Source organism: Mustelus asterias, chromosome 20 (genome assembly GCF_964213995.1).
Source record: "Mustelus asterias chromosome 20, sMusAst1.hap1.1, whole genome shotgun sequence".
NCBI classification, from domain to species: domain Eukaryota; kingdom Metazoa; phylum Chordata; class Chondrichthyes; order Carcharhiniformes; family Triakidae; genus Mustelus; species Mustelus asterias.
Window position 1 is genome coordinate 77,282,608 of NC_135820.1, and position 19,740 is coordinate 77,302,347.

A 19,740-nucleotide genomic window follows, 5' to 3' on the forward strand; every position below is an offset into this window, starting at 1 on the left:
TCAATGCTCCTGCTGCATACATCTGGCCGGGCACGACAATATCTGACTGATTTGAAATGCAAATTCAGTCATGCAATTGCTTGCAGCATTCACGCTGCCAGTAACCATATACATTTTATAGAATTACAAAAATCACAAAGCTCTTAAAAGGCAACAGTCAATAAATATCTGGACAATTTATTACCTCATCAAATGAATCCCTTTTCATATGCTCTCAGGCCAGTTTGCAGGAATTCCACCTGAGTATTCTGACCACCGCGATTAAATTTAAAACCAGTCTTTTGGCATCATATGCAAGACTTTTTGTTTATAGTGCTGTCACAGTAAAATGCAATGGCTTGTATCAAGGGGTGGAGTGCAGAGATGTTTATTGGTAGTCGGAGGGTTGAGAGCAATTCTGGCATCAACTCTTTTAATGTGGTCTGGCAGATAGCTAGGAACGTACAGGCACAACCAAAAACCATTACCCCAACTGAACTGTCAGTGAATTCAAAACAATTCCATCTTCAAATTTATATTTTAAAAACATATAGCTTTTGGACCCAACAACACCAACACATTAAGTTTGCAAATACTTGCATTCATAGAACCCCTACAGCACAGGAGAAAGCCATTCGGCCCATCAAGCCTGCATTGACAACAATCCCACCCTACCCCTGTAACCCCACATGTTAAACACGCTAATCCCCCCAAAACTAGGGTCAATTTAGCATGGCCAATCAACTTAACTTGCACATTTTTGGACTGTGGGAGGAAACCGGAGCACCCGGAGGAAACCCACGTAGACATGGTGGGGGGGGGGGGGGGGGTTAAACATGCAGACTCTGCACAGACAGTGACCCAGGCTGGGAATCGAACTCAGGTCTCTGGGGCTGTGAAGCAGCAATGCTAATCACTGTGCCACCATGCCGCTATTGGAGTAGGTGTAGAACTGGCTAAAATAATTACAAAGAATGTTACAGTAAATACACAGGCCTATTGGCCCAACTGGTCTACGATGGTGCTTATGATCCATGCGAGCTTCCTCCCAAGTTCACTTCATCTCACCCCGTTGATCAGAAATTGTTCCTAGTGACAGAAAGGTCAGTAACCAGAAGACACCAATTTGGATTATTGGTAAAAGAACCAGAGGCAAAACAAGGACAATTTCTTTGCTCCTTCCTCAAAGTTGTGAACAGGGATGCTTGGCCTGAAAAGGGCTTAGACGCATTTTCAATAATCATTTTCCAAAGAGAATTAGAAAATGTTTTGAAACAGTAAAATTTATTAGACTAAGAGTGAGCAGGAGTGGGAGAAATTCATTCTCACCAAGAGCTGGCCCAGGCACTTGGCTGTTAACTGTGATAAAATAATTCTATGATTTAAAATCCTTATATTTGTTGCAACACCATGGCTGTTTTGGAAGTGTCCATGTTTTCTCAAAGTATTGATTATCTCCTTACCATCAGCTTCCCAAGTTGAAAGACAGGCAGGAGACTGAATAAATGCATGACAAGGGATGGAGTGATGGCTTCAATTTAACATTTTTGTGCCTGAACCTTAATCACAAATATTGTTACATATTGACATTCGTGCTTTATGGCCACAGCTCCTCCACGACACCACTGACACGTTTTGCTGAACTCCAGTGACAAAAACAAGTAATGTTGCAGTAGTTACTTACTGAGGTTCAATTGGAATAGCCCAGGACATCATGTTCTGATGGTGAATGATGTCGTGGATCAGGACACACAGTTGTAGCTTTGGTTAACACATTGTAATTACTAAATCTCAAGTGGACACAGCATCAAGTAAATGGGACGCAGGAATGTATTGGGCAAACAGCACAGGACACTGTAAACATTTGGAAAATAACAATTCGCAAGTTCATGATGACTACTCAGCTGATAGTCATTATATGCCAATAATTGATAGGGTAAATATTTCAGAAAGCAGATAGAAGGGTGTAGTCTTTGGTCATATTTGCATCACCCACAGTAATTTCAATATGGGCGTCAGAAGGAGCATTAAGGTATTAAGGACAAGGAATGTGGATTAAGAGTGAAAGGAGAGTACATGCAGCAAGTACATCAACACCCACTGGCTGAATATTAATCCTCAATCAACTTCCTCTGGGGCAATTGAGACATTGAAATCAAGTCAACACATACTTAAAAAATGTGAAGAGAGCACTCGGTATAGTGTATACATCACACTGGGTTAACTCAACTTTATTACAATTACACAGCTCCTCAAGGCTTTTCCCTACCCGTTGATGCTCTGTAGCTAAAGAAATTTATTTAAGAGATTCACTAACAAGGCTTCAGACTAAACCACATCCCACGATCTGCTCTGAAACTCTGCTCACCCTTTGACAGCTGAGATAATCCACAACATTTTAAACAAAACAATCTACATTATTAAAAAAAAGTCATTGTGTACCATCACCCAATGTTAAAATATTCCAGGATCCAGATCTTCGCCAAGTTCTTCCTTGAGCCATACATACGCTGTTTTTTTAAAATTCATTTATGCGATGTGGCCTTCCCTGGCTAGGCCAGCATTTATTGTCCACCCCTAGTTGTCCTGGAGATGTGGTGGTGAGCTGCCTTCTTGAACCGCTGCAGTCCCTGTGGTGTAGGTACATCCATAGTGCTGTTAGGGAGGGAGTTCCAGGATTTTGACCCAGCGAGTAAAGGAACAGTGAAATATTTCCAAGTCAGGATGGTGAGTGATGAGAAGGGGAACCTCCAGGTGGTGGTGTTCCCAGGTATCTGCAGCCCTCGTCCTTCTCTATGGTAGTGGATTTGGAAGGTGCAGCCTAAGGAGTCTTAGTGAGTTTCTGCAGTGATGGTAAACTGCTACACTTGTTTGCCAGTGATGGAGAGGTTGAATTTTTGTAGAAGGGGTATCAATCATGCGAGTTGCTTTGTCCTGGATGGTGTTGAGCTTCTTGAGTCTTGTGGGAGCTGAACTCATCCAAACAAATGGAGCATATTCGATCACACTCTTGACTTGTGCCTTGATGGTGGACAGGCTTTGGGCAGTCAGGAGACGAATTACGCACCACAGGATTCCTAGTCTTTGACCTGCTTGTGTAGCCATAGTATTTAAATGACTAGACCAGTTCAGTTTCTGGTCAATGATAACCACCAGGATATAGATAGTGGCAGATTCAGCCTTTCTTCATAATCCAATCTCTTCTGCATCCTTTCCAAGATGTATCAATATCCGTCTGGTAGTGTGGCGATCAGAACTGTACCAATACTCCAAATGTGGCCTAACCAAAGTCTTATACAGCTGCAACATGATTTTCCAATTCTTATATTCAACGCCCCGACTGATGAAGGCCAGTATGTCATACGCCTTCTTGACCACCTTGTCCACCGGAGTTGCCATCTTCAGGGAACAATGGATCTGCACGCCTAGATCCCTCTGTATGCTAGTATTTCCAAGGGCTCTACCATTTACTGTATACTTTCCTTCTGCATTAGACCTTCCAAATCGCACCACCTCACATTTGTCAGGGTTAAATTCCATCTGCCATCTTTTGCCCCATGTCTCCAGCTGATTTCCGTCCTGTTGTATCCTCAGACAATCCTCCTCACTATCCGCTACTACCCAAATTTTTGTATCATTCGCAAATTTACTAATCAGACCACCTCCATTTTCCTCCAAATCTTTTATATTACAAACAGAGGCCCCAGCACTGATCCTTGTGGAACATCTTGCTGGTGCCAGTACAGAGCGAGACTGCGGATAGTTGGGAACCTGTCTCGGGGGCAGGGAATTCATATGGTGTTCGTGGAAGTGGAAATGAATAGGGTTGGGAAGCATTTTCCGATCAGGGCCAGTGTGATCTCCTGGACTCGTTTCGATCGCCTCGGGGTCGGAGAGGAATTTCCCAGTTTTTTTTTTCCCCATATTGGCCCTGGGGTTTTCACTCTGGGTTTTCGCCTCTCCCTGGAGATCACATGGTCTGGAATGGGGGGGTAGGGGTGAGTTAATAGGTTGTGATGAACAAAGCATCATAGCTGTGAGGGACAGCTCGGTGGATAGGATATTAGTATGCAGATAGGCTGGAAAATTGGGCGGGGATCCTGGATTCAGGATTCAATCCTGGACCGGGGAGCGGCACGGGCTTGGAGGGCCGAAGGGCCTGTTCCTGTGCTGTATTGTTCTTTGTTTGTTCTTTGTATCGCTTGTCACAGACCTCCAATTAGAAAAGTACCCTTCCACTGCTACTCTCTGCTTTCTGTGCCCAAGCCAGTTTTGTATCCATCTTACCAGCTCACCTCTGATCCCATATGACTTCACCTTCTGTATCAGCCTGCCATGAGGAACCTTATCAAAGACTTTACTAAAATCCATGTATACAACATCTACTGCCCTGGAAGGCTGCATTCTCTCTCCCATTGGTGCGCGAGAGCTCACTGGTCATTGCTAAAACCACTGCCTTATATACAACTGAGGTTAGCTGGGATGACACTCACACCAGTTTAAAATTCCTATGTGTTCACACCTATTGAGGCCCTAATCAGGCTTCAGTTGATTGACAGATAACTGCCAGTGAATATCAAAAGACAATCATTAGGTCTTCGCTTGTTGGAGATGCTCATTGCCTTTCACTTATGTGGCACAAATGTAACTTGCCACTTGTCAGCCCAAGCCTGGACATTATCCAGGTCTTACTGCATTTGGGCATGAACTGTTTCAGTATCTGAAGAGTCATGAATGTTGCTGAACATTGTCAGTGAACATTCCCACTTCTGATCTTACAGAAGGTGGTCATTGAAGTAGTAGCTGAAGATAGTTGGGCCTAAGGGCACTACTTTGAGGAAATCTAAGCATCAAGTTTCAATGAAACCCATGCATTAATTTTTGAGATATATTGCTTGCACATGTACAGATTTACCAGGATGTTGCCTGGTTTGGAGGATATGGACTATGAAGAAAGGTTGAACAAACTTGGATTGTTTTCATTGGAGCGTCAGAGGATTTGGGGGGGGGGGGGTGCCTGATAGAGGTTAACAAGATTATGACAGGCTGACAGAGTGGATAGTCAGAGTCTTTTTTCCAGGGTTGAAGGGTCAATTTCCTGGGGGCATAGATTGAGTGTGAGGGGGGAAAAGTTTAAAGGAGATGTATGGGGCAAGTTTTTCACACAGAGGATGGTGAATGCCTGGAACGTGCTGCTGGAGGAGGTAGTGGAGGCAGATTATATAACAACGTTCAAAAGGCATCTGGATAGATACATGAATAGACAGGGAATAGATGGATAAGGACCACATACAGGCAAGAAAATATTAGATTAGAGAGCTACGTGTCGACGCAGAGTTGGTGGGCCGAAGGGCCTGTCCTTGTGTTGTATTGTTCTTTTTATTACAAACAATAACAAACAGAGGTGAAAACATTGCTGAACCCACCTTCAGCAACAGAAGCAAGGTATATTTTTCAGATCTAGAAGGGTCACAAGACCAAAGGGCAATTTACATTTCATGGTTAGACTTTGTGGCCTTAAAAGGACAGTGTCACTGTAGCAGCTGAACATACCATCCATCACCTAGCATCAAGATTCCCATGTTCATAAAATAATGCACCATTAAATTTGGGTAATAATGTATTAGCATTGCATAAAGTTGAGTTGTTGGATGTTGTTAACCAAAATTACAATACTTAAGTGTTTGGTTAAAATACCAAGGCACTAAAAGGGCCAACATCCTAAACATATTCTGTTCAAAAAAAGTATTAAATTGAAAGGCCATGCCAGTATTTCGCAGGCAGTTCAAGGAGACAATAATATCCCATGGTAGATTTTGCAATTAACTCAACTGCTACATTTTCTCTCAAGGCCACATGCCCCCTGCGGATGAAAGCTATTAGACTGAACTCAGGCGCCTGTGTCAAAAATAGAATTAACTGTAAATGTTGCTGAAATGAGATTGTAAATGTAATGACTAGGATAAAAAGGCTCTTTCTTGCTTTGAAATCCCATCTTAAAAAGATTTGTGTTTCCCCAGCACCTCACATCAAACAAGCTGCTTTCAAATCTGGCAAAGAATGTAAGCAAACACGTGAAGCCAAGTGCAAGGTTCCACAAGTGGCAACAGGCATGTCTTTATACTTTTAAAAAAAGTGGTATGGAGAGGTGACAGAATTCAACAAATACTGCCTGGCATGCTGTTTAAGTACCAGCAGGAATACTGGCTCTGCTTTAATGGCGATGCGAGGCAAGTAATCTCAACTGCTGGGGCAGGCAGATGTGTCTTAATTTATTTTACCAGAATGGGCGGCGAAGACTGCCGATTCATGTTGCCTGCTCACCAAATGAGGAATCAGACCCATCACTTAGCAATGCTCCCAAAAGCACAATGAAGATCAGCTAATGAGGGCAATGAACCCATTCACCTATATTTTACTCTGGTAACTTACACCAATACTTCAAATTCTACAGGAAAATAAAAGCAAATCCGGATACCTTGTGCAGCTGTGATAGACCTGAGATAACATGTACCAAAAAGTCTGCGTCAACTTAGCTGTCCTCAACTGGACCAGCAGATGAAGCACCAAAGTTTATGCAAGGAAGCACAGAATAATTGTCCAATCAAGAAGTTAGCAACGACAGTTAAGACATACCATGATTGCAAATTGGGTGTGATGGTGTAGGGTGTTAAAAAGAACGACATTACATTATTTTGCTTTGTTCTGAAATTATCACAGAAACAGCAAGTGTGGATGGACAGTGTGTGGAGGAACTGGGTGGTGCACTAGCTTGTTTAGATGTTAGTAACTGAACCAAAAGCGATGGCATCAATCAGAAACCTCCTCACCCTCCAAGCTGAATGATAAACTGGGAAGATAGTGTGTAATGGCAATCTCACTGGAATAGTAATCCAGAGGCCAAAGCTAATACTCTGCCATGGCAGTTGGTGCAATTTAAATTTAATTAATAAAATCTGGAATAATGACCATGAAAAACCCAAGTTGTTTACTAATGTCCTTTAGGGAAGGAAATCTGCCGTCCTTACCTAGTCTGGCCTACATGTGACTCCAGATCCACAGTAATGCGGTTGACTCTTAACTGCCCTCTGAAATGGCTTAGCAAGTCAAACAGTTCAAGGGCAATAAAGATGGGCAACCAATGTTGGCCTTGCTAGCAATGCGCACATCTCATCAAAATAATAAGTTCTTTAACACATTTTGAACAATTTTCCAAATTTTAAGGTGGCTCAGCGATAATTAAAATGCAAGAGTTTGATTTTTTAAGACTATTGGTGTAAGGTTTCATTAATATTTTAACTGTTCCTACAATGTTGAACTGGAGTGTTCAAAAAAAAATCTATATATATTCTAATTACATATTTCTTAAAACACCCTCTTACCTTGTACCCAACTCAGCCAATAAAAATGCCAGAAGATGTTTAGGTTGTCGATGTAACCTAAAGTCAGAGAACAGAAAGAAAAAGAAAATTCTTGACTTTTTTCAGATCAAATACAACCTTACAAGTTACTGATCTACACCTGCTTAGGTATGAAAGCCATTGAGATAACAATATTTTATTTAGAGGGCCAAGGGATTCTTTTGGACCTTAACAGTTAAGCTGTAAGACCCATTATAAAGATTAACACCCCCATTCATGAACAATCAGGGTTGAATGATATGACAAAATATATAAATGAATAGTTCCCAGCTGCTAACAGGGTTTACACAAAGCAGCCAAAGACTTTAAAACTGCTGTTTGTCACAGGATTTTATGCATGTTTTTATTAAGCTTCCAAAATAACCAACTGGGAAACAGGCAATTAATCAGGCTAGCTTTATAATATCCATGGCACGTAAAAGGGAGTGGGAAAATTTACTGGTGCTGTTTTGTGTTTTTTAAAATCCTTCCACTAAATCAACGCAAATATTGATGCAAGATTTCAGGTCAATTACCTTTGATCAGAAGTTTGTTTGGTTCATTAGCTCTGATAAAAGGTAATCATCATATCCGAAGCACTAGCTGTTTCTTACTCCACAGGCGCTGTCAGATCTACTGAAGACTTCTATCATTTTTTACTGTTACTTAAAACCAGAAAATTGTTCAACTATTAAGATTCTATGCACTCCATTCACTTAAGTGTTGAAGGAAATCTTGTTTAAACAGCAATTGATATCTTAGAGACGCAGAAACACAAGGAATCTGAATTAACAGTTAATTCTGAATAATGCCTGGATTTATGTAACTTTATTAAAAGATCATGCTTAACTCCTTCCAGCCGGAGTCCCAATAATGCCATCAGCTAAACCTGCTTAAATAAAAACATTTGAAAAGAAACCGAGAAACAGACAAATTATGTAGATAATATAATGTAAAATAATATAGAATCTAAATAGTTTCCGACTCTGCAAGCTTTGTGCTTCTTAGCATTTTTCACAAGTTCAGGGGCACCCAAAGCATTTTACAATCCAATTAAGTGTTTTTGACGTGAAATCACTGGTGCAATGTAGGAAATAAGGTAGTCAGTTTGCACACAACAAGCTCCAACAAACAGCAGTGCGATAGTGGCTCACAGAAAGGTGGAGATGTTGTCTGAGGGGTATTTATAGGTCAACAAAAACAGAAAATGCTGGAAAATCTGAGCAGGTCTGATAGCTCTGTTCTCTCCCCACAGATCCTAAGAGCAAACAGAACCAGCAGAGAGTGAGGGTGGGGAGGAGAGCTGGAATGGAGAAGTGAAAAAATGGAAGAGAGAAAGAAAGATGATAAAATGGATGAATGAGATGAAACAAAATAAATGGAAGTGGGGTGAAGCTGGATGTGGTTGGGAGCCCTCGATCACCTTCACATGGTCCATCTCTGATACCTTGCTTCCCTTCCATGACCTGTCTCCATTTCTGGTGATAAACTGTCCACGAGTATCCATTACAAGCCCGACTCCCATAACTAACTTGACCCACTTCCTGTCAATGGGAATGGGACTCCCATAACTAACTTGACCCACTTCCTGTCAATGGGAATGGGACTCCCATAACTAACTTGACCCACTTCCTGTCAGGACTCCATCCCATTCTCAGTCCTTTGCCTCCACCGCATCTGTTCTGACGATGCCACTTTCCAAAACAGCGCTGCCAATATGTCTCCCTTATTCCTCAATCGTGATTTTCCACTCAGTGGTTGACAGGGCTCTCAACCATGTCCAACCCATCCCCTGGGCCACTGCTCTCACCCCCTCTCCTCCCTCTCAGAACCAGGAGAGGGTCCCCCTTGTCCTCACTTTTCACCCCACCAGTCTCCACATTCAAAGGATCATCCTCCGCCATTTCCACCAACTCCAGCACGATGCCACTACCCAACACACCTTCCCCTCACTCCCACTGTCTGCATTCCGCAGGGACTGTTCTCTCTGGGACACCCTGTTTCACTCCATCGCACCCAACACCTCACCCCCTACACACAGAACCTTCCCATGCAATCGTAGAAGATGCAACACCTGCCCCTTTACCTCCTCCCTGCTCATCATCCCACGTCTTAAACACCCTTTTCAGGTGAAGCAGCACTTCACATGCATCTCCTTCAATTTGGTCTATTGCATTCGCTCCTCCCAGTGCGATCTACTCTATAATCAGAGACACCAAATGCAGACTGGGTGACTGCTTTGCTGAACACCTTCGGTCCGCCTGCAAGCAGGACCCAGACCTTCCTGTCGCTGGCCATTTCAACACACCATCCTGCTCTCCTGTACGCATGTCCGTCCTCGGCCTTTCGCAATGTTCCAGCGAACCCCAACGCAAACTGGAGGAACAGCATCTCATTTTCCAATTGGGCACTTTACAACCTTTTGGACTGAACATAGACTCCAACAACTTCAGAGCATGAACCTTTCTCCTCCACCTTCACCCTATTTCCATTTAATTTAATTTATTCATTTTATCATCCTTCTTTCTCACTTCCATTTTTCCACTTCTACATTCAAGCTCTCCTTTTTCTCTCTCCTCCCACCCCCCCCCCCCCCCCCCCCCCCGCCCCCCCACCCGCACTCCCAGGGCAACTGCCATTATCCCTAGGCAGTTCCTTAACCATCTGTACCTCTGTTCTGCCGTTCACACATTCTGATCACTTAATGGACACTTTTAGCACTTTTTTTAAAGAAAAATTCATTTGTGGGATGTGGGCATCGCTGGTTGGCCAGCATTTATTGCCCATCCCCAAGCCTTCTTTATCCTTATTTATATTCCTTTTGTCCCATTCCAGTCCCGTCCCTCCCCCTCATAGTATGAATCTCTTTGTTCTTAGCTCCGACGAAGGGTCCAGACTCGAAACGTTGGCGCTGTTCTCTCCCCACAGATGCTGTCAGAGTTGCTGAGATTTTCCAGCATTTTGTGTTTTGGTTTCAGATTCCAGCATCTGCAGTATTTTGCTTTTATCTGAGTATGTGTAGGTGGCCACCAAGCTGTATATTGCTTATATTGCTTTGCTCAGCTTTCAAATCTCCTGCCAAAACAAAGTTTGCTCACATGCTTATTTTGCACATACACAGGCTCAGTTCTGGGGAGACATAGGCACATTCTCAATACATTTAGATATGTAAGCTTTGGGTAAGTTTTAAACATAGCATTTGCAGCAGTCACAGGCCAAATGGTCCAACAAATCCATGCCAGTGCTCATGCTCTGCATGAGCCACAGCTATTTCTTGAGCACTGTTTACAACTGGTTTCACGTCATATTGGAGAGAAACTCGCTTGTTGACTACGTCATCCAGTGTTGTAACTTGGCTTGGAGCTATATCGCTTATGAACTTGTTGCCATGCTGGCCCACATCAACAATGACAAAACTTCAAAATAATTTATTGATTGCAGTGGTCTTGGGAGGCTGAGAAAGATGCTTTAAATGTAAATGCAATGTCTTCTTGCCAAACTTTAAAAAAACATTGCTTTCGCCAAGCCAAAATATCTGGTGATGCTCCCCAAGATACAACTTTAATAAACAAAGAGGAATCTTAGGAATTGCAATAAAACAGGCAAGTAAAGTAGACATTTTAAAGAAAACAAAATGTTGTAACTAACACATGGTAATAAGTCTAATTCAGCATTTCAATGCAGAGATTCTGCCGTGGTTTAGAAAAGTTCCAGCTGCTTTAAAACAGTTTACGAGGCACACTTGGCTGAATTACTACCATGTAAATTGCTGTAAGGCTCACGTCCCATACAGCCAGAACATTCTCGAGCCATTACATATTTCTGAGCAGATCTGTCCTTCATTTTTTATTAGCTACAAAATCAAAGAGGAGAGGCAGCAGATGAAGACAGAAGCCCTTCCACAATCAAAGCACTAAAAAGAAAAGGCAAAGAAAGAGGACCTGTGTGATATCTAAACAGAAAGGGGAATGCAGGGCTCTGAACAGCAACAGGGTTAACAGCATAAATCAAGCAGAGAGAGAGAGTGGGATGCACAAATACAAGGACAGCCAGCTACCAAATGCTTTCTTTGAAATTAACTGTTAAAGCACTTGACATAAAATGGAGACCGGAGGACCCCAGATTTGTATCCCTTGGTTGTGCTAACAGTTGATTTTAGTTAGAACAGTAATTGAGCTCACAATACTTTGGAGCTAAGGAAGAGGGGGCAAAAGAGCAACTGCTTTTGCAAAGCACAGATGCATTTGCTTTGCATGGCGACTGGTTAGTTTGACTGTCTCACAGCCTGCTGACATTCAGTTTCGAAGTTCAGAGATGTAGAATTCTCTGCTGAGGACTGAAAGGCAGCAATGGTACTGTAGTCCTGTAAGGCGGTACAGATGATACTTTTCAATGTATACTAATACACTTGACAATAATAAATCAAATCAAAAGGCTGCCTCCAAAGAGGGGAAAAATTGAAAATGATATTTGAGGAGCAGAGGCACCTCCCAGACCTCCCTCTATTACCTAGGAGGGCATCACCTGCATGGGAACTCCAGCCCCAAGTTGCACAACATCCAGGCTTGGGACATCAATTGTTTCTTCATCACTACTGGGTCCCAACCAGTGTAACAAAAACTACACTAACTGCAACAGTTCACACAACTTTAAAGGGTAGCTAGAGATGGGTAATAACTGTCAACCTTGCCAGCAACATTCATATCCTGGAATTTGAGAGAGAGCAATCTATGATTTCACAAAGGCTGTGACAGAACAAAATGCACCCAGTGTTCGCTTGCAAGGACTATAATACAGATTGCTTGATGCCATAGTCTATAGAGCCCTCAGGCTTTTAAAACACACTAATTGATGAGTTATATCATGTTACACCTGATAAAATTCAGGTGAATCAATAGTGGCATATGATACAAATCATGTGAATCAGGGCTTTGTTTGTATGGAGTCTGAAAAGCAGATGCAATTTCCACTTGATGGAAATCCCAATCCATGGAGCTGCATCATTATACCTCACAGTGTATACAAATCAACGTTATTTGGAGATTAATTTGAAGATGGTGCTAAAATCAAAACAATCTAACTTCATGCTATATCCCCATCGCATTATAAGCACCATCATTGCCTCCAGTTATGCTGGGAACAAATCCCATGCCATTAAAACCTTTGATCTTTCCATGTAAAGACAAATTGTACATGGTATATCTGTGTCTGTAATGTTCCCACTTAGCTGCACTAGTGCATGGCCACACAGTAACTTGGAACAGCTCTGTGCAGTACCTTCAAGGATAAATAAATGAACTGTGCATTCCACTCCATCTGACGAAGGAGCAGTGCTCCGAAAGCTTATGGTATTTGCTACCAAATAAACCTGTTGGACTTTAACCTGGTGTTGTGAGACTTCTTACTGCATTGAAAATTGGCCATGATAGTGTTAAATGTTCTCGCTGACAATTCATTATGATGCTGAAACTTTGATACCACTTCACTCGTAGGGTTGAAATATTTGCGATATACTTTAAGGATTTTATCAATATATCCTGAGTTTTCTCATAACGTATTCCTACATATGCCACAGGCTTTCAATATGTGGGAAGTATTCAAAAGTAGTATTGATGCAATACAAAGCTGTTATATATGCCGAAAAGGCAGAAGCTATACACACTGAGTTAAACAACTACAAGCAAGGAAAGAGGCTAAAAGATGCCGACGGAAATCAGAATTGGTGCAAGAGGTAACAGAAAGATAACAGAGTGGGAGAGCTGCAAGAAGCAACAAGAGGCTACAAAGAAAGAAGTGCAAGAAAGCACGCTTCAAAAATTTGCAACAAATATGAAAGCAAACAGGTTTTATACTTATATCGAGAAAGAGTAATAAGTAGGGGGAATGAGAGACAGGAGCAGGTGATACTTCAAAGTATAAAGAAAATGTCAGGTATGTTAAATGAAAAATCTGCATCCATTTTCATCACAGAGAGAAGGATAAAATACCATCACTACAAAGGAATCTAAAAGCACATTCTGATGTGCGCATTGACGTTGTGTTGCCCATCTGTATGATTAGATAGGTCGAATGGCCTTCATTTATTGAGTGTGTTCTGTTAAATTTCTTTCGTATAACCGTCGTGATTTTAACACATTTATACACATGTTGCATTTAATAAGCATTCAGACTTGCAGAAGATTAAATAGACAACTGATCAAATTGCTTCATTATATCTCTCACTAATTGAGGAGTGCAAGTATCAACAGTCGTCTCAGCAACTGGACAGGGCAAGAGTGGAGGGCATTTAATACCATCAGGCACCCCAGGAGGGATTTCTGGCCTGGGTTCAGGAACCAATTCCCCATTTGTACCATTGCTGCTATGGAAAAATCGGTTCCAACTTATGATACTACAACATGGATTTTAGGAACTAATTGTGTCGCAAGCCAAGGACTGCCTGTAACAAGCAAACTTCAGATTTGGGTTGATGTTGATCAGAGGGAAAGAGGAAATAGTTATGAAGAAATTATCACTGGAAATCTATAATGAAATACAGCTCTGAGAAAGCAATGCAGGGAACTTACAGTTTACAGATATCTGTGAAATTCACAAACGATGTCTTCTTGGTTCCTACTCTGACCACCTGTGGTGGTTTCATAACAAACTTTCGCTTCTCTCCCGCTACCATATCAGGATTTTTCTCCCTCATTATATTAAATACACGAGTCAGCAACTAAAGAACAAGAAATGAAACAATTCATATTAAACCAATTAGCATGTCCTGACTTCTGGACACAAGCATACAAGATAACCAATTGGCAAGAGAACAATAAGTGTGAACTGAAAACTTACACCAGCAAAGGAGGCCCTATTACATAAATGGAAGTTTATTTTATGCAAGGGATAGAAAGAGCTGTATATTTTGATTTCTCTAGCTCTTGACTGCAGGGAATTAACATATATTTTAAAAAATTTATTTTACTGGTCGACCCCAGTATGGACAATCAAGACAAGACACGGGCCGGCGGGGGAGGGGGGAAGAGGTATTTACAGGCGGATTGCTTGACTGGAGCCAAGTCAGGCTGCTGCAAGTGCCAAATCAAGAGCTTACATAAGCTTAAAAGTGGAATAACCTGATAGAAACTGTTGAAACAGAAGATTTTTCATAATACATACATTTTGCAGATTATGGCAAATTGAGGGACAGTCTACTGAAATACCAGCAAAAGCCTTGTGAAGAAACATTTTAATCATTGCACAGTGTGAACTCCCTTCCACCTACAGTGCACTCCTGCTGAGGACACATATATATGACAAATTCTTCAATAAAACAGTCAAGCTGTCTTCAGTTATATTATTTATGGATGCAAGATTGAATGACATAAAACTATTGGCTGCATATGGCAAAGAAATTCTAACTCCTGAAATAGCATCCAGGTTTTCTCCTTTTGACCAAATGTTTAGGCCACATGAATTGTATTGGCAGCATTGTTTAAAAACTGGCCAACTCAATACTGAAACAAGCTGTACATTAGAAATCACTTTTTAAAAACACAAGTTATTTTGTTTTTGCAAATAAGATGCCATGTACATATAGGCTCCTTTTATAAATTTTTGCTTGTTTTGTAAGTCAGTTGAGAACCATTGGTTAGGGCGAGAGATTTATTGCTGCATTGTAAATTGCTTTTGGATGTTTTTGTGCCAGTCAGGCAAGAAACCACATCACAGCAGCAAGTGTGAAAAATTGCAGCAAGTGTCACAGGATGTTACACTGTTTACTTGACCTAACTGGACAAGTACAGCAACAATTGAAGAAAAATTTTTAAAAAGCATTTCTGAAGGTCTGAAATAAAACAGCAACACCAAGGCTATCACAGCTGAGATGATAGACAAAAATAAGTGGTGGTCTAGTTCATTGCCTGGGAACAGAGAAAGTGATAGTGATAATAATGTATATTTCTCAGCCTATGTTCATAGATAGAGTCAGAGGTTTACAGTATGGAAACAAGCGCTTCGGCCCAACTTGTCCATGCTGCTCATTCACATATAACATAAAGACACTGAATAGTTGAGCATAAAGTAGGGCACAGCCATTGCTCAATGACTACAATTGCTACAATATTTGAATCATATGTCAAGATTGTTGTTAATCCTTCCTTTAGGAGTATCAGCTATTAAGAACAAACCAGTCAGAGGTCTGGAAAGTGCCCTGAATTCATTGCTTCTGGTTCTGTAACATGGACTGAATTCAGTCTGGAATAATTGGGGAATGGCAAAAGCTCAGAACTGTTACCAATTGGTATGAGAACAGAGAAATATCACAGTGCTGCTAATACTGAGGCTGACACAATTGTTGGAAAATAATGGCATAGTACACAGCATACGTAATAACACATAAAAGGCATTACATTCTCTTTCTATTAGTGTATCTAATTAAAAAGGACAGCTACGGGATCAAACAAGACACATCTGCAACAATTAACAAGTAAATGTTAATGATGAAATTCTGCAATATGTCCGAGCGGGTACAGTGAACCTAGTAGAAAAAAAACATTGCTGTGATGTGTTGGCATGCCTCACAAATAGAGGTAGGAGGAACAGTGCCCTGGAAATGGGAGGACAGTGAGGTCAACACCAGTCAACCACAGGACTGTCACTGGAGATTCTTTCCAATGTGGTTTCAGTTAGTGACCATGGTAAAAGTCTGCCAAGAGGACTACAAGAGTGAGGTGGCATGGTTCTTGACATTACTTTGATGGAACAAATATTTTTGTTTGATACTCGCATCACTGAATTGATTAACACAAGCTCAGCTGTGTAGTGCAATTCAGGACAGGAATGGGAGATTGCCTGGAAATACAAGTTGATGGAAGAGTCAAGCCTTCTGCAGCAAAAACAAACAAACCCAGGAATAAAACCCCAACTACTCAACAATGCCTGTAATGGGCCCTTGCTGGGGAAATCATTAAGAGATGCATGGTCAGTGAGAAGAGACTTTGGCCTGAGTGAGACAGAGACCAGGTTAGTTGCGAATGTTTCAAAGTGAGATTTTGCATGGGGGCAAAAAGTGGCTTTAGCCAAGGTTTACGGCTAGTAGCAAAATGTGCTGAGTGGGGAGCTCAGTGAGGGGAGCGCAGTGAGGGGAGCGCAGTGAGGGGAGCGCAGTGAGGGGAGCGCAGTGAGAGGAGAGGGTGCGCTTTTTGTTCTGCTCTTTTTCAACCTCCAGTAAAATTGATCAACATTATTGACTTGTTTTCAGTTTCTATAGGGAGGGTCCTGAAGTTACAGTATTTGCAAATGCTTTTCTTATCAATTTAGTCCATTTATTTGAGGTTGGTATAGCCAACAAAATAGTTTGGTAGGGATAAAGAACAACCAGTCAGCAAGTCATGTTAGGGTGGCAGTGGTTAGCACGGTTGCCTCACAGCGCCAGGGATCCGTTTTCAATTCCGGCCTTGGGCAACTGTCTGTGTGGACTTTGCATGCTCGCCCCGTATCAAAAGATGTGCAGCTTAGGTTGATTGGCCATGCAGGTCAAGGAGATTAGTGGGGTAAAGGGATAGGGCCTGGGTAAGATGCTCTGTCAGAGCTGATGCAGGCTCAATGGGCTAAATGGTCTTCTTCTGGACTGTAGGATTCTATTATTTTATCATTTGATTTCTATATTGGTGCAGATGAGCAGGTAAATCAGTAACTGGTATTATAAGCTTTAAGTTTTATCAGTATTGTAAGCACTGTATTGTTTTATCTGTATTAGGTTTCCTGGCAGTTCCAAAACCTATTGGGAGGTATAGACTATATTAATTAGCAACAATTAATTAACACATATTGGAGACGACAGGGCAGATGAGGTGCTGCGATTTCAGGATGTGGGAGCAGCTGGATACCAGGGTGACCTGGGGGGGGCAGCAGCATGACCGGGGGGGGGTACATGGACACTTCATTGCAGGAGGCGATCACATCCCTTGCTTACCTGCCTCGTGCAGTCACATTCTCCTGTCCCTGTCACTGACCAAATTATAATCTCTGGAATATCACCTGTGCCATGTGCAAATTGGCATAGGACAAATCGGATTAGAAAGCTGAATGCATAGACTGGTGTGGGAGAAGTGGGTTACAGTTCATAGGTCACTGGCATTAGTACTGGAGAAAGTGGGATCTGTACCTGAAACATACTGGGACCGATGTTTTTAAGAGCCCTATAACTCAGGAAAAAGAGAGGGCTTTAAGTAGTGGGGCAAGAGGTCAAATTTGGGAAGATGCAAAGCAAAAGACAAAGGTATTATTCCAGGAAATGAAAAACAAACTATGACAGGAAGGGGTAGAGTGTAAAAATCTAAAACAGTCAACAGATGAGACCAGAGGCTAAAAATAATTAAAGTATAAAACTAAAGGTTCTGTATCTGAATGCATGAAGCATTTGAAATAAAGCAGTTGAACTGAGAGCACACAGAAATAAATGGCCATTACAGAGGTATGACTGCAGGAAGACATGGATTGGGACTTGCATATTAAAGGCTACTGGATATTTGAGGACAGAAAGTGAGGAAAAAGGTGGAGGGATGGTTCTGTTATTTTTTGATGGTATCAGCACAATAGAGAGGGATGACTCAAGTTCAGGAAATCAGTTTGGGTGGAGATGAGAAATGGTAAAGGCAAGTAAGTCACTTCAAGTTATGTTCAGGCCCTCTTACAGTAACTACATGGTAGGGTGGAACATGAAGGAAGAAGTAATGGAAACCTGTCAGAAAGGCACAACAATGGAAGTAGTAGGTTTTAATCTACCTATAGACTGGAAAAGTCAGGTGGGCAAAGGTAGCCTAGATGAGTTCATTGAATGTTTTCGTGCTAGTTCTTACTACAGCCTGTTTTGGAGTCAACCATTGAACAGGCTATACCAGGCCTGGTACTGTGCAACGAGATGGGATTAATGATCTTAATGAAGGCACCCCTAAGATAGCAGCAACCACAATGACTGACGATTTTTATATTCAGCTTGAGGGAGAGTGGAGTGGATCTGAGACCGTTTTTAAATTGAAATAAGGGCAATTATGAGAGCATGAAGCAGAGTTGGCTGAAGTGAACTGGCCAATTAGCTTAAGGGATAGGTCAATAGAGATGCAGTGGCAAACATTTAATGGGATATTTCAGAATACGCAAATAAGAGAAAGTCCAAGGGACGGACACACCATCCAGGGTTAACTAGAAAGGTTAAAGAAAGATTCAGACTTAGAAAAAGCATATAATTGCATATAGGTGGACGGTCAGAAGGCTGAACTGAATAGAACAGCAAAAATGACTTAAGATTAATAAGGATGGAAAAATTAAGAGTATGAGAGGAATCTAACCAGGAATATAAAAAGAGTAAGGGTTTCTGTAAATACTTTAAAAATAAATGAGTTAGCAATGTGAACATCAGTTTATATAGAAAGTTAGCCTGGAGAATTGATAATGAAAAACAAGCAAACAGGAGATGAATTGAACAGGTATTTTGCATCAGTCCTCAATACAGAGGATACAAGTAACATCCTAGGTGCAGCTTTAAATCTGGAAATAGAAGGAAAGGAGGACCTCAGGAAAATTACAAGCATACTGAGTAAATAAACTGTTGCAGCTGCAGGCTGACAAGTGCCCAAGTCCTAGGGTCTTAAAAGAAGCGGTTAGTGAGACACTTGATGGTTTCAATCTTCTGAAACTCCTTAGATTTGGGGAAGATCCCCTTAGATTGAAAAATAGCAACGGTAACTCCATTATTCAAAGAGGGAGATAGAAAACAAGAAACTACAGGTCAGTTAGCTTAACATCTGCCATAGGGAAAACGTTAGAAGCTATTATTAAAACGAAAGCAGGGCACTTGGTTCAAGGTAATCATGGAGAGTAAACATGGTTTTATGCATGAGAAATCATGGTTAACCAACTTATTGAAAAGGAGATGTACTGTACTTAGGATTTCCAGAAGGCATTCGATAAAGTGTCACATCAAAGGTTACTACGGAAAATGACAAGCTCATGGTATAGGGGTAACATATTGACATGGACAGATTAACTAGCGAACAGGAAGCAGAGATGGAATGAGTGGTGTGCCACAGGCATCAATGCTGGGGCCTCAACTGTTTACAATTTATATAAATTGGGCGGCACATTGGCTAGCACTGATGCCTCGCGGCACCGGGGTCCCTGGTTCAATTATCGGCTTGGGCCACTGTCTGTGTGGAGTTTGCACGTTCTCCCCGTGTCTGCATGGGTTTCCTCCGGGTGCTCTGGTTTCCTCCCACAGTCCAAAGATGTGCGGGTTAGGTGCATTGGCTATGCTAAATTGCCCCATGTCAGGGGATTAGCAGGATAAATGCGTGGGGTTACAAGAACACGGCCTGGGTGG

At 41.7% G+C, this 19,740-nt stretch overlaps 1 protein-coding gene across 1 annotated transcript in view; it reads right to left on the bottom strand.

The window, feature by feature from the left end:
* The window catches only part of eif2s2 (eukaryotic translation initiation factor 2, subunit 2 beta), a 66,306-nt gene that overhangs the window by 8,863 nt on the left and 37,703 nt on the right, over positions 1 to 19,740 (bottom strand). Inside the window, exons 6-7 of the mRNA XM_078236895.1 lie at positions 13,946 to 14,094; positions 7,362 to 7,418 (exon numbers count right to left, since the gene is read on the bottom strand). Of these exons, the coding sequence (XP_078093021.1) occupies positions 7,362 to 7,418; positions 13,946 to 14,094 (206 nt within the window). The remainder of the gene's footprint in view (positions 1 to 7,361; positions 7,419 to 13,945; positions 14,095 to 19,740) is intronic.